The 20,319-nt window shown below is 47.4% G+C and overlaps 1 protein-coding gene across 2 annotated transcripts in view; it reads right to left on the reverse strand.

Annotated features, from left to right (window-relative positions):
* LHFPL3 (LHFPL tetraspan subfamily member 3) overlaps positions 1–10,240 on the reverse strand; it is a 277,203-nt gene extending 266,963 nt beyond the window's left edge. For both annotated transcript variants that reach the window (XM_074903362.1, XM_074903363.1), the window contains exon 1: positions 9,758–10,240. In XM_074903362.1, the coding sequence (XP_074759463.1) occupies positions 9,758–10,226 (469 nt within the window). In that variant the 5' untranslated portion in view covers positions 10,227–10,240. The remainder of the gene's footprint in view (positions 1–9,757) is intronic.
* Between the last annotated feature and the right edge of the window lie 10,079 nt (positions 10,241–20,319).

Below are 20,319 nucleotides of genomic sequence, written 5' to 3' on the forward strand. Positions count from 1 at the left end.
TTTGGGTTCTTTGATCATGGCGAGGTTTATAAGGCACCTGGTCTGCTGGCGACAATGATCAGACAGGTGTAATGCAGCTGTCCCAGAGGGGGAAAAGGATTCTGGGGCAGGGGTTAGCAGGGCTTATTAACAGGGCTTTAAACTAGATATGAGGGGGGACGGGGAGATAACTGGGCCTGTTAGGAACAAGCTCAATGGAAGCATGCCAAGCTTGAAGAATGGTGGACGGATGAGGGTGCTCCCTCTACCACTTCATTTGAGAGAAGGGAAAGATGTTTAGGACCCGAGAAGGGTCTGGTAGGGAATGGGGCCCACACTCACAAAAAGGTGTTGGATTCATTATCTCATCTCAAGTGCATCTATACCAATGCACACAGTATGAGCAACAAACAGGGGGAGCTTGAGGCCATGATGCAGCACGAGAACTATGACATAGTAGCTATAACACAAACGTGGTGGGATACCTCACATGACTGGAGGGCTACAATTGATGGCTACAAGCTCTTCAGGAAGGATAGACAGGGAAGGAGAGGTGGTGGAGTGGCCCTGTATGTAAGAGAATGCTATGAGTGCTCAGAAATCAAGTATAGTGATAATGGGGTTGAGAGTGTTTGGATTAGGTTAAGGACCAATAAAGCAGATCTTGATGTGGCAGTCTCCTACAGACCTCCCAACCAAAGCAGTGAGGTGGATGAAGCTTTCTATAAAAAGTTGGGAGAAATCTCACGGTCACTTGCCATTGTTCTTGTGGGGGACTTTAACCTCCCGAATATCTGCTGGGATCACAACACAGCAGAGAGGGAAGAATCCAGGAGGTTCCTGGAATGTGTGGAGGATAAGTTCCTCACACAGCTGGTGAGTGAGCTGACCAGGGAAGGTGCCCTCCTGGACCTGCTTCTTGTGAACAGGGAGGAGCTTGTGAGGGAGGCAAATGCTGGAGGCCATCTAGGGTGCAGTGACCATGAGATGATTGAGTTTTCAATTCCTGGAGAAACAAAGGGAGGGGTTAGTAAAACTGCCACCTTAGATTTCCAGAGGGCTAACTGTGACCTGTTCAAAAGACTGATTAACAAAATCCCTTGGGAGGCTGCCTTGAAGGATATGGGAGTCCAGGAAGGCTGGACATACTTCAAGAGCAAAGTCTTAAAGGCACAAGAGCAGGCTGTTCCCATGTGCCGAAAAACACACAGTGGGGGTAAGGAGGCTGGCCTGGCTAAACAGGGACCTTTGGCTGGATCTCAAGAACAAAAGGAGAATCTATCGCCTTTGGAAGAGGAGCCAAGTCTCTCATGAAGACTAAAAAGTCATAGTGAAGTTACGCAGGGAGAACATTAGGAGAGCCAAAGCACAGCTAGAGCTCAGCTTGGCTACAGCTGTTAAGGATAATAAAAAATGTTTGTATAAATTCATTAACAACAAAAGGAGGATTAGGGAAAATCTCCCTCCTTTATCGGATGCAGAGGGAAACATAGTACCAAAGGATGAGGAAAAGGCTGAGGTGCTCAACGCCTACTTTGCCTCAGCCTTTAGCAGTGGAACTGGCTGTTCCCTGGACACCCAGACTCAAGAGCTGGGAGATGGGGAGGGGAAGCCGACTGAGTTCAGCACAGTTGAAGAGGAGCTGGTCAGAGACCTGCTGCAGCACTTGGATGCACACAAGTCTGTGGGACCGGATGGGTTATACCCAACGGTGCTGAGGGAGTTGGCAGATGTGCTCACCAAGGCACGTTCCATGATCTACCTGAAGTCCTGGCTGACTGGGGAAGTCCCACTGGACTGGAGGGTGGAAAATGTGACACCCATCTACAAGAGAGGCAGGAAGGACAATCCAGGAAATTATAGACCTGTCAGTCTGACCTCAGTGCCAAGGAAGGTGGTGGAGCAGGATATCTTGAGTGCTGTTACAAGTCATATAATGGAAAACCAGGGGATCAGGCCTAGTCAGCATGGTTTTATGTAAGGCAGGTCCTGCTTGACAAACCTGATCTCTTTCTATGACAGAGAGACCTGCTTATTGGATGAGGGGAAGGCTGTGGATGTTGTCTACCTTTACTTTATCAAGGCCTTTGACACCGTTTCCTACAATATACTCCTGGCAAAAATGGCTGCTCAAGGCTTGAATGGGCACACGCGTCACTGGATAAAAAACTGTCTGGATGGCCGGGCCCAGAGAGTTGTGGTGAACGGAGTTAAATCCATCTGGTGGCCGGTCACGAGTGGTGTCCCCCAGGGCTCGGTTTTGAGGCCACTCCTGTTTAACATCTTTATTGATGATCTAGACGAGAGGATCAAGTGCACCCTCAGTCAGTTTGCAGCTGACACCAAGTTGGGTGGGAGTGTTGATCTGCTCGAGGGTAGGGAGGCTCTGCAGAGAGACCTGGACAGGCTGGAGCCATGGGCTGAGCCCAACTGGGGGAGTTTCAATAAGAGCAAATGCCGGGGGCTGCCCTTGGGCCACAACAACCCCCAGCAGCGCTACAGGCTTGGGGAGGAGTGGCTGGAGAGCTGCCAGTCAGAGAGGGACCTGGGGGGTTGATTGACAGCTGGCTGAACAGGAGCCAGCAGTGTGCCCAGGTGGCCAAGAAGGCCAATGGCATCCTGGCTTGTGTCAGCAATAGCGTGGCCAGCAGGGACAGGGAAGGGATCTGACCCCTGTGCTCGGCACTGGTGAGGCCACCCCTCAATTCCTGTGTTCAGTTTTGGGCCCCTCACTACAAAAATTCAAGACATTGAATGACTCGAGCGTGTCCAGAGAAGGGCAACGGAGCTGGTGCAGGGTCTGGAGCACAGGTCGTATGAGGAGCGGCTGAGGGAACTGGGGGGGTTTAGTCTGGAGAAGAGAAGGCTGAGGGGAGACCTCATCGCCCTCTACAGCTCCCTGAAAGGAGGGTGCAGAGAGCTGGGGATGAGCCTCTAACCAAGTAATAAGTGACAGGACAAGAGGGAATGGCCTCAAGTGGCACCAGGGAAGGTTTAGACTGGATATTAGCATTTCTTTCCAGAAGGGGTTGTTAGGGGTTGGAATGGGCTGCCCAGGGAGGTGGTGGAGTCCCCATCCCTGGAGGTGTTTAAGAGTCGGGTTGACATAGCACTGAGGGATCTGGTGTAGTTGGGAACTGTCAGTGTTAGGTTAATGGTTGGACTGGATGATCTTCAAGGTCTTTTCCAACTTAGACAATTCTGTGATTCTGTGAGACAGTCTATTTGTTGGGAAGCAGAGCACTCAGCTCTTTCCCCGCTTCCTGCCAGCCCACACAGCTCCAGCAACCCATTTCCCCAAGATGCAGAGGCAATCCTCATTTTACCACCATCAGAGCCTTCAGTGTCCCTGATTTTTTAGACTTTTCTCCCCAAAGGTCTGACACCCACTACTGCTCACAGATCACTAAAAAAACCTTAGTTGCCTCACCCTGTGGGGTGGGGGTGTTAATGCTTTTATTAAAGGTAGCACCAATGCTGAAACTCAGTTCAAAAACCTGCTCAGTGTTCCTGGACTGGCCTTCCTCTCCCTTTGGCCTCCTGCACGCCTCTTGCTTTACAACTGGGGTACATGGTGGAAACAAAGGCTTGCAGCAGTGTTGATTAAGGTCCTTTATTCTGGTTAGTTAGGCCATGCCTCTTAGAAAGAGGCACACAATCTTACATAAAGACTTTAAGTGAAGAAGAAACCACTGTAAAGATAATTAACAAATTAAACAACAGGTTACACATGTATATACATCATGGCTAATGCAAATTTGTGTAACTTCAGCTTCCAAACACAGCATTTGTCAAGTAAAGGAGCACTGCATGACTTGAAATCTCCCCCTGTAGGTCCTCATACACCATAATCTGTCAATTTTTAATCTTCTTTTGAATAGCAAGAAAATTCATCCTTTTAGCTCTTCTTCTTTCACTTATTTACATCAGTCCTGAAATCCTTTCTACTTTATACTTGAAAGGTAGTCTTGACAGATGTTTGACCTGGACAGAGTGGGCACAGGAACCACTGCGGGCAAAGGCAGACCCATTTTTTGCACACACATTTAAGGACTGTGATGTACTTCTTAAGAGCAGTGCTGCAGTGAGAACTCACATGAAGATGCCCATCTACCACAGCCTCTAATTTATCTTCTAAATAACTGTTTTCTGTAGCACGTAATTTCCACAATTCTCCCATCACTAGGACACCTCCTACATTTTGATTCCCAGAAATCTTACACTGCATTTGGTATATTAAAATACAGGCTGTTGAAGCAAGCCCAGGATATAATGACATCCAAAAATCAGTCTGTGGAAATAGCTATCCTTACTATAATTTATTATACAAATAATTTTTGTGCCACGTGCAAAGTTCAGCACCCATAAATATGTATTACTCTTCCAACTAATTGTTAAGGATACTGAGGCTACAAACAAGATCCTTGTTCGACTCCACTAGACACGCTGCTCAAACACTGGCGCAAAACTGGGTTTTTTTCTAGCCTTCTGGCTTTTACCCCTATACCAAGATCTGACAAACAGCAGTAACAACGGCTCTGAGAGCACCAAGGTCAAGCTTTTTAAGACTCTTATATAAAAGTCACCTGGTCCTGCAGACTGATTTCAAATATAAAGGCAAACAACATAGCTGCAATGAATAATTTTAATTCTGAAACAATTCCCTGTTTTAAATTAACTTTTAACTGTGGCATGTAATAACCTCTCTCTTATGGCTGCTTTGACTCCAAAGAACTAGCAACTGAGTAACATGAAACCAGTTTTAAAAACAGGTTTAAAACAGGTCCAAGAAAAACCTAGGGAACCACAGAAAGACCACATAAATTGGTAAGGACTATGAAAGACAACAGAGTATGTAGGCACATGCACAAAGACGGCATATTTTTGTGATGAAAGGAAGAGAGTAAGGTAGGACCAACACATCTATTTCAAGCCATTTTTCACAAAACTACTAGAGTTCTCCAAAGAAGTAAAGAATAATGCATACCATGGAAATTTTCATTAACAAAGTCCACTTGGAATTCCAAAAGACATTTAATAAATCTGTCATTCATAAGACTTAAAAAAACTAAACTCTGAGAGGATAAAAATAAATGCCCTTGCAAGGATAAATAATTAGAAACAGATGGTAGGAGAATACTGTCAGTTTTCCAAGTGGAGAGAGGTCAGTGGTGGAGTCCTGCAGGGATCTGTGCTGGAACTTGGGAGCTGCTCACTTACTTATAAATGAGCTGGAAAACGGGGTAAATGGTAAGGTGACAAAGTCTGCTGCTGATACTTGTTCAGGGTAGCTAAGATAAGGGCTGACTGTGAAGAAAGACTTAACAGTACTGAGTGACTAGGCAATAAAAAGGCAAATTAAAGTCAGTGTAGATAAACAAATACGAAGTAGCTTCTTTGAGGGAAAAAAACCTAGCTACACAAACTGATGTGCTCTAAGGCGTCTATTACTGCTTCGGGACTGAGATCTTGGTTATAATAGTTCTGTGAAAACATTGGTCCACTGTTCACTAACAGTAAAAAGTGAGTATTAGAAATTACTAGGAAAGGAACAAAAAATGAAAGACAGAATATTATTATGCCACTGTATAAACGGCTGGTTTGTCTGTCTTGACTGTTGTGTGTAGTTCTGGTCCCACAGCCTCTGGATGGATACAGCAGACTGGAAATGGCTGCAGGCCAGGCAGCAGGGATGATCACAGGCATGGTACAACCTAACAACTGAGGAATGACTAAGAAGCCAAAGATTCATCAGGTCTCAAAAACAGTTAACTAAGTGGATACAGCAAAGGTGTAATCAGGACAAGAACAGGGATGGTGTCTTGAGAGTCCCCACTTCACAACATCTTCCATACATGAGCTGGGGGGATCAAATGAAATGGGCAGGTACAAGGTTTAAAACAAAATACCTGCTGAACCATCACACAACATGTATTAAGCTGTGAAACTCCTTGCTCTCTAAACACTAAAAGTTTACATAGGTTCAAAAAGCGACCAAAGTCATAAAAAAGAAATTTCAGCAAGAGCTTTTAAATGCCAAGACTTATCTCAAAAAATCCCTAAAGACAAGTGCTGAAGGACAGAGAGTACTGAGGGCAAAATGAGCTTTTGCTACTCTGATGCTTCTATGGGCTAACGTTACAAACCACTGTTGGAGATCACTGGACTAGATTGGTCTGTGGTTTGACAAAGTACAGAGGTTTTATGTTGTTTTGTTCAACTGTCCTCTTATTGTGGGCACAGGCTTAGGCATCTCCAGCAAAACACATATCTTGGTTTCATCCTACTTGTCCATCCGACACTTCCACACCTTTCTTTTCCTTTCTCTACTTTTCATGTAACTTTCCTTCTACTTTCCTGTAACTTGCAACATCCTAGTAAAGAAAAAAAGTAATGACAAATGTCTAATAATGAAAAAAATCATGACAGAACTAAAACGTTCAATTTATTTAACTTATGAACGAACGAATCTCAATAAATACCTTCAATTGTGAGGTTTCTTGCAAATTTTAAATGTAGAGTAGTAAAGAGCAACAATACCTAATTTCTAAAGCTTTCACTAAGTGTTTGTGTTCATGCAGCTGCTCAAATTCTCTAAGTGTACATGCAAGTGTTTGTACATATAATTTTGAAAATGCAGAAGGGGAGGCTTGGGGATGGAGAACAAGGCTGCCAACACCAGCTCTCAAGATATCAAATGTACCCTGACAGCATTACGCACATGAAACAAAACCAGCAGTCTAAGCCATGGCAAAATCTTAAGGGAGTCTAATATATGTTGTCCTCACATACACAAAGGAAATAGCTTTTTCCCTAGGATTTTTCTGCTTAATCATGTCATAGACCATATTATGTCATAGACATGATTAGACAGCAACAACGATTGAAAAGGCATGTGTCCAAGATATTGTTTATCTTTTCCTTATTTAAAAAAAAAACTCTTCAAAACAAGAGCTATATCATGCTGACAATTTATAATGACTCATGCAGGACAGAATGTGATCAAAAGATTTCTTTTTTAAAAAAATTGTTCTTGAGCTTTTATTTGCAGTCCTAAATCAAGCGTGATCCCACGTTGGAAAACTGCTTCTAAGGAGTCTTAAATTACATCAATTTTAAGTATTATTGTATGATCTAACTGAATGCTAACACTACTAAGGTACGTAATAGCAAGCAAAATCAAAGCTATACTCACATACTTGTTTATTTTACTACTCCAGGTTCAATTTTGTCCCTGTACTACACAGACCTTTACTATATTGTTACTCGTGAGAAAAGCATTTTAAGCTTATTATTGCCTATTACTTATACTCTCAAAACAATAAAATAATAACAAAGTAGGTCGTATAGCTCATAGAAAACCTGTCAGAACTCATTACAACTCTCTTGTCCTGCACATTTTTTTCTAAATTTTCCTTCTGTCCCACCACCATTCCTTTCTCCTACAAAGGATGCAACCCAAACCAATACAGATTTTCTGGTAGTTTTCTCTCCCTTTTTGGAAACTTTTTCGGGATAAAACGAAATGAACAGTCAGGTAAATGCTGAATTAAGGCGCGACATTCAGCAAACAACAAAGTCAGGCTCTTTCAACACCCAACATTGTTCCGGTTCTTCCTGACCATTCACGTACAAACCAGGAAAGATGGCCAACAACAACTTGGTTATACATGTATTCCTCTGTTGTTTTAATTTTGGAGGTAAGCAGTCTGAAAAGTGATTCTGCTGCTGATGTAAAACTCCTTCTGTTGACTTCTACTGCCAACAGTGCATCTACCAGCTTGGAAGATGACAAAAATTCTCTGTTATTTTGCATTCAAACATATCTTCAGTGTCACACCTGAGCATGTTGTAAACTGGTTGGGCTCCTGTAGACTAGCTGCATGCAGTGGTTTCTAAACATTATTATTCACCTGTGCAGAAATGCAGCAAAGGAATCAGATTAATTTCTACCTACTTTGCACTAGCTTCTGCTGGCATGAAGCACTGGAACCATATAAATAAAACACCATTGTCCCTGATGTTGAAAAGTGTAAGGGATTTGGAAATTGTGCTGTCCTCCTGCATACTGGACGTGAACAGAACAGGCTGAGGATGCACCAAACCAGCGAATATTCATGCCACCTTTTACCAGCGGAGCCATAAGGAAAGGAGACAGCTGAAAGCAGAAGTCCTTAATGGAGCAGAGGAGACGTCAGTGGTGCAAAGATGAAACAGTTTGCTCTGCTGGAGCCAAGTGACATGACTGTGTACAATAAATAAGACCATATCAGAATGTGTGTTACTAGCCACCAGCATCGAAGGGGATTCCCAATGCAGAGATAGTGAATGAAAACCTAGTCTCACTGGAATCGAAGAGAAATCTACCAACCTCAAGTGACTGCAGATCAATCCCCAAGAAAGAAACCATGTGGAAACTTAAGTGACAGAAACAGCATAAAAATATGTATCACACACATAAAACAGTATCATGGAGAGAAATGGTTAAAGCTGTTTCACACAAACCAGAAATTTCCACTAAGCCTCATGGACTACGATGCAAATTGAATAATGCTGAAGCTGCTCAGCAAACAACTTGGAAGAATTATTGCTCGGAAACTAAAATGAATGTAGGTCAATTAAGGGAACTGAAAAAGTGATTGTGAACCCATTTTGGAGACATTTTGCTCTGTTCCCCTAACAGCTTATTCCTGCAGAGCAAGAACTTCTCATTTTAAGAATTTTATTGGGAGGAGAAGCAGAAGGTATGCTTTGATTTTAGACTTTTATTTTCCAAATTGTGGAAGAATTTATCTTTTCTATTTCACTAAACTGATTTTATTACTATCTCAACTCTTCAGACCATTCTGTTCTCCTCCTCTGCCTTCCAGCTGCAGACAAATCACCACTTATCTACTAACTCCGAGGGAAAGCTGTGTTGGAAATACAAAAAGGGATGTCCTGGTGTTCTCCCTCTTTCTTATCATGTGCTTTCCCCTGGGAGACACTGGATGTGATGGAGAAAGTCAAATGAAGTCAGGAGACCTTCTGAATCAAAACCAGCAAATGAAATGAATTTTTTTTTTCTTTACACTCCTAAGATACAGAGGAAAATAAACCTTGTGAACAGGTGGTAGAGACCCCAACCAAAACTCATGCATGTAACATGCAATGACCTCAGCTGCCCTTCCAGTTGGCCAGCAAAAGACCTCGCCATCCCCTTCCGCTGAACCGAAGTGGGCTCAGCATTAACCGTCAACAGGCTGTCAGTTGCCTTCACCCCCCGTCGCCTGCTCGAAGCGTCCCCGGCCCCCACTGCCATTTTCTCCTGACCTTTAGCGACAGACCGAGCGCTGGAGGACTGCCGGGGGCTGCCGCTGCCCGCCAGCCCTCCCTGGGACTGTCTGACGCTCAGGGGTCGGCTCGCAGGCCGAAACCGGGCAATTTCTCCGGGCAGCCCCGCTCCTCAGCCGTGCGAGGGGCTGAGGGCTGAGCCTGACCCCGCCTGCGGTGGGGCGGCCGGGGGCGCGCACCGGCACCGCTCCGCAGCGCTGCTGATGCGCCCCGGCACCCCCGGCCCCAGCAGCACCTCCCCCGCCTGCCCCGGCGGGGCACCCCCGGCCCGCGCCGCCCGCCGTCCCCCCTACCCTCTCCCGGCCCGGGCGCCCGCCGGCGCCGCAAGTTTCTCCAGAGCCGCCCGCCGGGCCGGGCCGGGCCGGGCAGGGCAGGGCCGGGCCGGGCAGGGCCGGGCAGGGCGGCGCGGAGCCCCCCCAGGGCCGGGGCCGCTGCCCCCACTCACCCGAGGTCAGCTGCATCCAGGCACAGATCTTGTAGACGGTGGCTGTGTTGCAGAAGAAGAAGAGGATGAAGCAGACGATGCAGGCGATGATGAGCATCATCGAGAGCCCGATGAAGAAGGAAGCGGCTTTGAAGGCTCCCGAGGGCAGGCTGGAGAAGTCCGTGAAGCTGCCCCGGCAGGTGAGTTCCCGGCTGAAGCCGTTGCCGATGCAGTAGTGGAAGAGCCCGAAGTAGCCCGCCTGCGGGGTGTCCACGCCGTCCCCGATCCAGTAGGGCTGGATGAAGCACACCACGTTGACGATGGCAAAGCAGATGGTGAAGATGGCCCAGAGCACGCCGATGGCCCGCGAGTTCCGCACGTAGTTGGTGTGGTAGATCTTGGCCGCCTCCTGAGCCGGGAGCATCCCCGCTGCTGCCGCTCCTGACGAGCCTGCTCCTGTCGCCGCCGTCCCTGCAGCCGCTCCGGGCATTCTCGCCGAGAAGATCCCCCCTCCCCTTCCTCCTCCTCCTCCTCCTCCTCCTCCTCCTCCTCTCTCCTCCTCCTCCTCCTCCTCCTCCTCCTCCCCGCTCGCTCCGCTCGACGCGACGCGCTCCGCCGCCGCCGCTGCGTGCGAGAGCCGGCGAGCCCCTCCGCCGGGCTTCAGCGGCTCCGCGCCAGCAGCAGCAGCAGCAGCGGCGGCGGCAGCGGCGGCAGCACCAACACGGGCCGCCGCCGCCTATCGGGGCGCAGCGCCGCCGGCCGCCGCGCACCGCCCGCCCCGCAGCCCGCCCTCCCGCCGCCGCCCGCGGCTCCTCGCCGCGCCGGGCGCCCGCCGCCACAGCGCCCGCCGCGCGTCCGGAGGCGCCCCGCCGCCCTGCGCAACCGCCGCCCGCCGGCGGGGGGGGCCGGGCGGGGCACGGCTGAGGCGCCGGCCTTGAGGAGAGGCGACGGCGAGGCCGGGGGCCGGGGGGCCGCGGGCGCCCTGTCGGCGGGCGGCAGGCGCAAGGGCGGGAAGGGCGAGCCCGGCGGGCGGCGGGGGCGCTGCGGCCGCGGATCCCCTCAGCCCCTCCGCCGGCGGGTCCCGGCGCGCCTCGCCCGGCCGGGGCGGCAGCTGCCTGGCTGAGCTGCCTGTCCTGGGAGACACGTGCGGGCAGCGGATTTGAAAGTTTAAAACGTGTGTGTGTGTTTTTTCTCCGTTCCCTCACAAAGCATCGGCCCGCCTTCAGCCGGGGGCCGCAGCTGCCGAATCCCCCCGGGTGAGGGGTGAGCAGCGGCCTCCTGCCCTGGCACGGGTGGAGCCCGGAGGCGCTGGTCTCCCGCCCGAAGCAAAGCTCCGCTGGGGCCAGGTCTTGCGCCGGGGGAGCGCAGAAATCGTCAGGGGCTGCTCCTCACCTCAGGAGGTGGGATGGCGGCCGTGGAGAAGACCCACCGCCGCGAACACTTCGAGCAGCCGCGGGGCCACGGTGGCGGGGCTGGTGAGGTGGCACCGGTGGAGAGGAGCAGGAGCCGCTCCGCTCCAGTCAAGTGACTTTGGCCTGGCGCTCTGTGCCTCGAGCATGTTGGCATGCAGCACTGATTAGCATATATTAATGAGCAATTAGCATCTGGTAATTATCATTCCTATGCCAGTGACACTTGGATTTGCAGTCCGCGACCTGGGCGTTAGCCGGAGTTTCCAGCAGTAACACGGCACACGCACACACACGCCGCTCGGGGGGCGTCCTCCTCTCCCGGGACGCGCCGGCAGCCGGAGCCGCGGGAGGTGCGGGCGGGCGGGCGAGCGGCCGCGCCGGCCATGGCGGGCTGCCGCGCCGTGCCGGCAGAGGGCCGCACTCAATTAAATATTAGTGCCCATCAGCGCCCGGGAGGAGGGAGACTTGCGTGGAAGTTAGTCCTGGCGTTTGTTAAAAATTTTTCATCCGTTTCATACAAAGTTCGATTTCTGCCCTGTGACTGCCAAAAACCAGGCGGAGCCCAAGGGAGCGAGCGCGCCAGCCCTTCCCAAGTTTGCTGCAGAGGGGCTAGGAAGGGGCAGAACCTCTGAGGGGTTTTCAGGCACCCGCACTCGCGTCGGGCGACAGTCAGAGCTTTGAAAGCTGCTGCTGAGGGGTGGGGGCACAAGGGCAGGTGCCTCCGTGCAGTCCCGCCGGCACTGCCCTGCAGGCAGGAGCGCTCCCCTCTGAGAGGGCAGTGGGGTGGCACACGCGGCGTGGGCTTCCTCAGACACAGGCAGCGTGGGCAGTGTGGACCCCAAATACTCACACGCCCCCACTTTCTTAGGGAGGTGAGTCCAAGCATGCAAACTACATCTAAAATTCCTGGAGATTCGGTTCCCGCCGAGTGTGCTTTGTCCAGCGCTGTCAGAGGTGCCCGCGTACGCTCCGCTGCCTCATCGTGCTCCTGCTGCAGTTGCTGCACGTGACCAGACTGCTCATATGCCGCCTTCAGAGAGCAACTGAACTTGTTCCAGCCTCGAGCGGCAGGAGGAGTGATGTCTTTCCCTTCAGTGCTCCGTCCTGTTTCCTCCAGGCTGTAGCCTGAGTCCAGGGCTTGGTGTAGGACCCTTGTCTTCCCTGTGCTCTAAGGCCATCAAGGGTGGAGGTGAAGACAATACAAGCCAGACGTAGAAGGCAGGAGAAGGCCTGAACTGGCCTGAGACAATGTAGAGACGGAGGTCAGAGTGAGGATTGGGCAAGAAATTCTGAGAGATGAAAAAGAAAGAAGGTAGTGGGGAAGGGGTCTGGGCCAAAGGGGAAATTTAGGGATAGCAGGCCTGTGAATGTGCACACAAGGAGGGTGAAACCTGGAACTGGTATGGCAGGAAGAAGAGATGAAGACCTGGGAAGGACCCAGGAGAGGAGAAATGAGGTGCTCTGCAAAAGAAATGGGCCAAGGGAGCTGAGGAGGCCAAAATACTGGAGGAGAAGCAGGGGAAGGAGAGTCAGAGTGGGGTAGGGAAATACAGCAACCAGTCTGGGCAAGAAAGGAAAGGCCAGAAGCAGGGAAAGAAACTAGGATTCTCCTGACAAGCTAAGTAAAATGAGTGTAGGAAAGAAGACACAGTTGCCTGTGTCTAGGCAGTGGCTGGTTCAGTCGTACTAGGATGTCCTCTCTGGCCTCTGGCACTGAAAGGGCACTGAAAGGGCACAGATTTCACATGGACTCTTAAGTGTTACCCACTAGTCTTTCAGTTTAGTGCATTAAAAATGGGAAAGTGGTACTAAATGTCTATTTCTGGGGGTACCTGAATCACTCCAGTTCTGTCCTTCTCTAGAGCTCTGAATCCTCTCGTCTCACTCTGGTATCACAGATTTCTTCAGAATACCCAAAGACAGACTTAGAAGGCATTTTTATGGTTCTTACCACAATTATATGTGTGCTTCACAGTATTAGATATCATGTCTCTGTGAGATAGAAAGTTGGTATATTCTGGACAGAACAGTTAAAAAGCAGCTGGGACCTCATTTCTCAAAGCAGAGCTCCCATGGATTTTGGTTGCAGCAGTTCTGCAAATGAGGCCTCAGAATGAGCCGTACTGTGTTGCTGCTCATCTGTAAAATTTTTAAGCATCTTGCCTGGCGTCACAGAAGAATTCCGTGGCAGAAGCAGGCATAGTCTCCAGCTCTTCAGGACAGCTTTCATCATCTTAATCATCAAAAGATTATCCTTTCTCTCAAACAACCCTGTTGTACCTCCACTATTTTTCTCCCGGGCCATTAACTGTGTCCCAGCCCTGTGACTGACATCTAGTCTCATCTAAAAAAGTCCGAGTCTTCACCAAAACCTTCTTCAACAGGTGAAACAGGATTCTCATGATCTTGATCTTTCTGGACAGCAGATGTTGTCTTGAGCACCTGATGAGGCAAGATCCTGTTTTCCAATTAGCATGTGAGCATACGACAGAACAAAGGGGATGTAAATCAAGTGGCATAGACAGCTCTTTCTCTGGCACATCTTCATTACTGGATTGTACAATCATAATACTGTTTTTAAAAACATTTGTGTGTGTGTGTGTGTGTGTTTATAAAATAGGCAAGTTTAAAGAGAATTTATATAATCTTTAAAAGTATACTTTGTGCCCCAAATTGGCATGGACAGTACTATCGATCATTTTATCTAATCACAGATGTGCTCACTTTTTGTATATATAGATCATTACACAAAACACAAGAGCTTATTATTTAGTTAATATTTCTGATCGCAGCATTTCTTTTTGGACCTAGACAATTATTTGCAGCAGTGGAGAACTGCTTAAACATTTTGTCTGGAGTGCTATGGGGAGGACTGAATGTTGTGCCGGGGAAACCCTTGGATACGGTGGATAAGAACAACAGATGAATGCAGTTGCTGGGCCGTGGGCGATGTCTGGCAAGAAATGCATATCTGGGAATTCACTGATATTCACGTGGTGTGAAACTAAGAGAAAAGACAGTGGGGAGAAGGAGTGAATGCATGGTTGGAGAAGAGTTAACAAGAGAGAGGACTGACACAGAAGAGAAAGAAGCCTGTGAAGAGGGAATGGGGTAGTAGTGTGAAATAAGTTTACATGATTCATGTTATTATAAAATAATGTTAGGACTTTATAGTCCATTTTCCTAACTCAAGCATCACTTCAGAGCTACTAGGTATTCTAACAGGAACAAATGGAAATGGAATTGTTCCTTACCTCCTACCTCAGCATATGGTTTTGCACAGTGTGAAATAACTTTAAAATATTACTCTTTTTATATGTATTTTTGATTGAACTGTTTTTTTATAACTGCAGGTTTGAGGGAGCAGGGTGACGTAATGTGTATATAGCTCTCTTTTATTGCAAAGTCATCCTGACTCCGTGTTCTAATGGGCTGGCCCAAACTGGTTCCGTTCAGTGTTGTTTACAGTTATCCGGGACCAAGAAGAAGTCTGTAAGATGCATGCGCGAAGTTCGGAGTCACCAAAAGGGCAGGCCGAGGAAAAGTGTTTACTTAATCCCACGACCACTAGACAGGGGCGAAAAAGACCCCAACAGACAAAGAGAGCATGCGCGAGAAAGCCCATAAATCATCTCCATAAACCCACCCATTTCCTGGAAATCCTATGAATATGTATTAAAGGTTATAACTATGTATAAAAAGAGAGGAAATAAATACTGAGGAGGGAAACCGGTCGGCGCGGACCAGGTAGAGCAGCCGGTTCATCCAGCACTGTTTTTGCTTACCTTTATTTGTTTTACTAAATTGGAGATCTTGTTATGACAAAATTTGGATTCGATCATTTATCACAGTAGGAAGTTATGTGCTAATGAATAAATAGCAATAAAGGTGTTTGACAATGATCAGCCTTGTGGGGCTGGACACTGCTAGGGTGACAGTTGAGGGAACTGGAAAAATTGTTGAGCCCATGAGAATGTGCCCACCCAGACACATGCAAACTTCCACAGGAGGGAGATGACCCTGTTGTGAGAGACTGAAATGTCCTATGGATGTTTCAAAGCTTGCATGTGTCTGTGCAAACCTCCAAGAGAAGCTGCTGTGGCCTGTGGATTGGTCTGGGGGATGCTGCCCAGAGAAGCGGGAGTGTATTGAAGGATGCACTCTCCACTTCTTGGCGGTTGCACTGTCCCGACTCTTTACATAAGCCTCAAAGGGGCAGACATGGGCTGAGCTGGCCCCATCCTGTAGCCATTTGTGTCTCTATTGTGTAGGCCAGACCCCATGCCTGCATTGCTAATGGACTGACAAGAGGCAAATGTTCCTGCCCTTGAAGCCGGATGAAACAAAACCTGTGGGACCAAAGAAAAAAAAAAACAAACAAAAAGGTGAGCAGATATGCTGATCAGCAGGTATGATGAACTTAAAAAGGCAGCAGAAAATCCTGTTCTTTGTGCATCTACCATTGCGGCCTGATCCATGTGCACCCACCACCGAAGAACTGAAGACTGAGGACCAACGGGACGCCGCTGGATCCATGGTGGTGACTATTCTTGTAGCCCCATCCCGCATCCTTGCTTTATTTCTGCCTTTTCCTTCTATTCTGCCCTATCACTACCCCTCTTCACTTTTTTAATAATAAAAAATTATTTTGGGTCCCTATCCTGCATCCTTGCTTTATTTCTGCCTTTTACTTCTATTCTGTCGTATTGCTACACCTCTTCACTTTTTTAATAATAAAAACCTATTTTGGGTATACAGCATTTGACCTCGTTTGTGTCTTAATCTCGCTCTTGGGATTGTGTTGAAACCTCCCCAGACATTGGATCGGGACACCTGTTCAGGCACACAATGCCTCTTGCCCACCCCTCCAAGCAGTTTCCCCTATCCAGCCCTCTTAAAATGCAGCTCTGCCTTAGAGGCTTTTTTTCACCAGCTTCACAGAGGGGTCTAGCTGCCAGGTAGCTTTTCATATCTGTACCTGAATGTAAGAGTGCATGAACTGCTCTATTTCTCTGGGAGTTCCCTCATAGGTTTCTGTGGTTTCATGTTCACCCAATGCCTATCAACATCCTGGTAAGTTCACTCTGAGCCCACTTGAATAGCTACATACAATTATTACAGAATCCCAGAATCATCTAGGTTGGAAAAGACCTTGAAGATCACCTAGTCCAACCATTAACCTAACATTGACAGTTCTCAACTACACTATCGCTAAGCACTATGTCCACCTGACTCTTAAACACCTCCAGGGATGGGGACTCCACCACCTCCCTGGGCAGCCAATTCCAACGCCTAACAACCCGTTCTGTAAATAAATGCTCCCTAATATTTAGTCCAAACCTTCCATGGCGCAACTTGAGGCCATTCCCTCTTGTCCTATCACTTGTTACTTCGTTAAAGCCACAATTAAAGTAACAGTTATTATAACCTTTTAACACAACTGATATGGTTATGTCCAAAGAACAAACTCATCTAATTGAGACTGGCCTAGATCCTGAGGCTGGAAGAGGAGGAAGGCAAGTCATGGTAGTCTTGAGGCTGCACCAGCTTGTGTCCAAGCATATGTGGGGCATCCAGAGGAGAAGCTGAAAAAGCAGAAAGTCTCCACTCCGCTCCCTGCTGTCCTGTGCTCAGTGTGAGCTGAAGCTGGGACAATGCCAAAGGCCAAGCGGGAATTTTTTTGCCATTTCACTGATGACTGAGAAAACCTAAGCATGTTTTGCATTTGATTACAGGTTAACTGTGTGCCAGCACTGGTAGGTAGCACCTCAAAACATGTGTCAGTCTGGATCAATTTTTCCTTTGTCCCACGTTGTCTGGAGCCAGCTGTGACCAGTCGTGTGTATTCACCCAGAGCAGCAGAGGGATTCCCTGGATTCCCTTTCAGCCAGAGACCTGGGCGTGGAGGGAGGGCTGGGAGCCCGGCAGCCCCGGTGTGCAGCCCCGTCACCATGGCAACCCACAGCCTTGCCACTGATGAGCTCTTGCTGTCTATCAAAAAGCATTAACTTTTACATTATGTCTTTTTTATTATAGTTTCTGCACGTTTTGACTTTCTTTCCCCCCAGGACCTGGCTACACTGGTGAAATGTTTCTTCTCAGGGAGTGGGAAATGGCATTTCTTTCTATTTCTGTAGTGTTTACAACTGTGGGAGAGGCACAGCAAAGGGCTGGCTAGAATTACTGTTATCAGTGTCAGTGAAACGGCTGTTGCCGTCGCTGTTTCAGTCAAAAATGGTCCAGTTTAGGCCTACCTTAAAAATCAGAGAGTAGATAACTTAGAAGTTTTGCCCCACTTCTCTTGAACTTAGTCCTGCTTTTGTGGTGATAGCAGAAGGGAAGTCCTGTAGGGCACCGATAAAGCAGGGCAGAGCTAGGTAGCACAGCGTGGCCCTTCTGGAGCCACATCCTGCGCGGGCTGCAGGACTCCATATCCCAGAGAATGGGGAATGGGACTGCAGTCATTAGGAAAAAGTCACATATCCCAAAGTCTGCCCCGAACCAAGGTAGTTACCTGCAAATGACAGAAGACCACTTCAATAGACAGAGAGGAGTCTGGTGAGAGGGTGGTGGTCAGGCAAGGAACAACGGCTGCAATGAAGGGGAAAGGATGTGAGGAAGGTGAGAAGTACCTGGGTTGCATGTGAAAGCAAAGATTGAAAGGAAGAAAAGATCCCACCAGTTTTTAAAAGAAAGAAAAACGTAGAAAAGGGACTAAGTAGCAGGGTTCCCAGTTACAGCAGGAGATTGGACTTCATAACTCAGGATAGGTTCACCTGCGAAAAAGTGGGATGAACAGTGGCTGTTGAAGGGGAAAGCAAGTGGGAGTACAGATGAACATAGTGAAGTAAGTACAGGGAAAGTGGGAACATAGTTATTGAGATCCATGGCGAAGAAGAGATCTTACTGCACTTAATGCACTCTGACACACAACTCAGCTAAGACCTTCGGCTTCCTTCCCTCAGCTTCTCTAACTTGGAGGAGTTGCAGAAGGACTCTGAAACACACTGGCTAAAATAAACACTTTATGGGCTACTTGGGAGCTTGGGATCTAAAATTTTCTGTCCCTGCCCACCAAGAAATTTTTCCTCTCGGGGCCTGCTAAGCTATTTTAGTGCAGCATCTAGGGCTTCTCTGAGCAAGTCATCTCACTCCCAACAGCAACCGCACAGTGCAGCGCTCTGCCTCACTAGCATAGCCTGCTTGTCAGTGCTGCTAATTAACCCAGACAGAGCTTTCAGGTGGCTTGCTGTGTTGTGCTGTTCAGAGACACCATCAGAGACTCCTCCTGAAATGATAGAAATTACTCCTCTCTTGCTGTAGCAGCTGTTTGCCAGAGGGTCAGTAGATTCAGTACAAAAGGCACTGTGAAATACCGTGCTGCAGGCTATATACTGTACATCTTCAAAGATAGCTGCACAGTTAAGGTTGGTGTCTAGACATGTTTTCCATATAATAAAAGTTTAGTTAAGATATGTCTCCTAGACTGGAATTCACACGGAGAAGGACTTATATTTCTCTAGACCAGCCTAGTTTAAGATAAGTACATAAACTCTTCTGCCAACGAGATGCATTTCAGGCTTTCTTTCCAGAGCCCCAAGCATCACGTAGGTGGCTGCAACTTTACTACCATATTCATTCAGTCATCTGAATGAGGACTATATGATGCCAAGGATAACATTGATGAGGCTTTCAAAAATTGTACCTGCCAGTGCTGAACTCCCTTCTTCGCCCTTAACAAGCTAATATTACTGCAGTCAGGATCTGACTTATGATGTTTTCAGGTAATTTTTTTCACACTGGAGAAAGACTAAAAATATTTTACCTCACACTGGGTAAAAAAATGATGCTTTAAATAGATTAACATTCTAATCCAACTAAATATATGTTACATTTATTTCCAAATATTTCTTCCTGAGAGGTTAAACAACAGACCAGTGAGTATGTAGCAAGAGAAGGACCTTCTGATCTCCAGTAAATCAGAAGCTGTCCAGTTAGTTTACCCTAGTGACAAGCCAATTAGGATGCTGCATAGTGTTTCTGCTTGTTTCTAATTTTAGAACTATACAACGGGGAGATGAAAGTAGGTGATATTAACTCCTCTGGCACCGATCTGCTAGAATCATAGTCCTGCTGCAATCTAATATATTTTCAGGAAAAGCAGGAAAATTACCACTGTTCTAGTGTTGGTATTAGAGACTACGCAGACCTTTTTAACACACAGAGCCTGATCAATACTTGGGTAGAGGAATCTGCAAGGGAAGCTTGGGAGCTGTGGAGAGTGATTGTGATGCTGCACAAGATGATATTCTAGCATAAAGTGAGCATTCACCCTGGCATTACACAACACGGCACAACTAAGTCAGCTGTGTTACCAAGAGGATTTATGGTAAAACGTTTACACATACCTAAGTGTTCTGCCAGTAAATCAGCATCTTGACCTGGAGCAGACTGGGGAAGGAGATTAAATGGATAAAGTATGGAATTTCTCTCTTTCAGAGTATCTCTGTGGCATAATGCAGTACCATTCAGGGACCTCGAAGCTACTGCAAGCAGTGTGGTCACATTAGAAAGATGCTAATGTGCTTAATTAGCCCTGATGACAAGCAGGTTATACTAACCTGGGCACAGAATCATGCTTATGTACTTAACTGCTTAAGTCTCCAGAGTGCTTGCAGCTCACTTATGTTAATATAATCAAGTGATTTAATAGGCATATAACCTATTTCATTGTTCAAGCCATTAATAACAGCATTGACTAACACCAAACCCAAGGCAGACTCTTGTGGAACTGCTGAAGATACACACATTCAGTATATCAGTGAGCTACTCTTTAAAAGAGTTCCTTGGCACTTACCTGTGCATTCACCTTCCAGGAGCTTTACCTAAACAACCTTTCCTCATCTAGCTATGAAAATATTACATAAGAGGACATTAAAAGCCTTAAAAGAGTGAAGATCTAGGACAGCTGTATCTTTGACTTTATCTATAAGGGAAGTTATCCTGTAATAGACCAGAATAAATTAAATTTGTCTAGATTGTTCCTTGATAAATCCATGTTAGGTATTAGTCATCCCTGTTTTATCTTCCAGGTATTAATAGAAAACATTGTTTATTTCCATATTGTTGTAGGAAATAAAGCTTGGCAGATTGATCTGTGACTCCTTCAGT

This window comes from Athene noctua, chromosome 3, assembly GCF_965140245.1.
Source record: "Athene noctua chromosome 3, bAthNoc1.hap1.1, whole genome shotgun sequence".
NCBI lineage: Eukaryota > Metazoa > Chordata > Aves > Strigiformes > Strigidae > Athene > Athene noctua.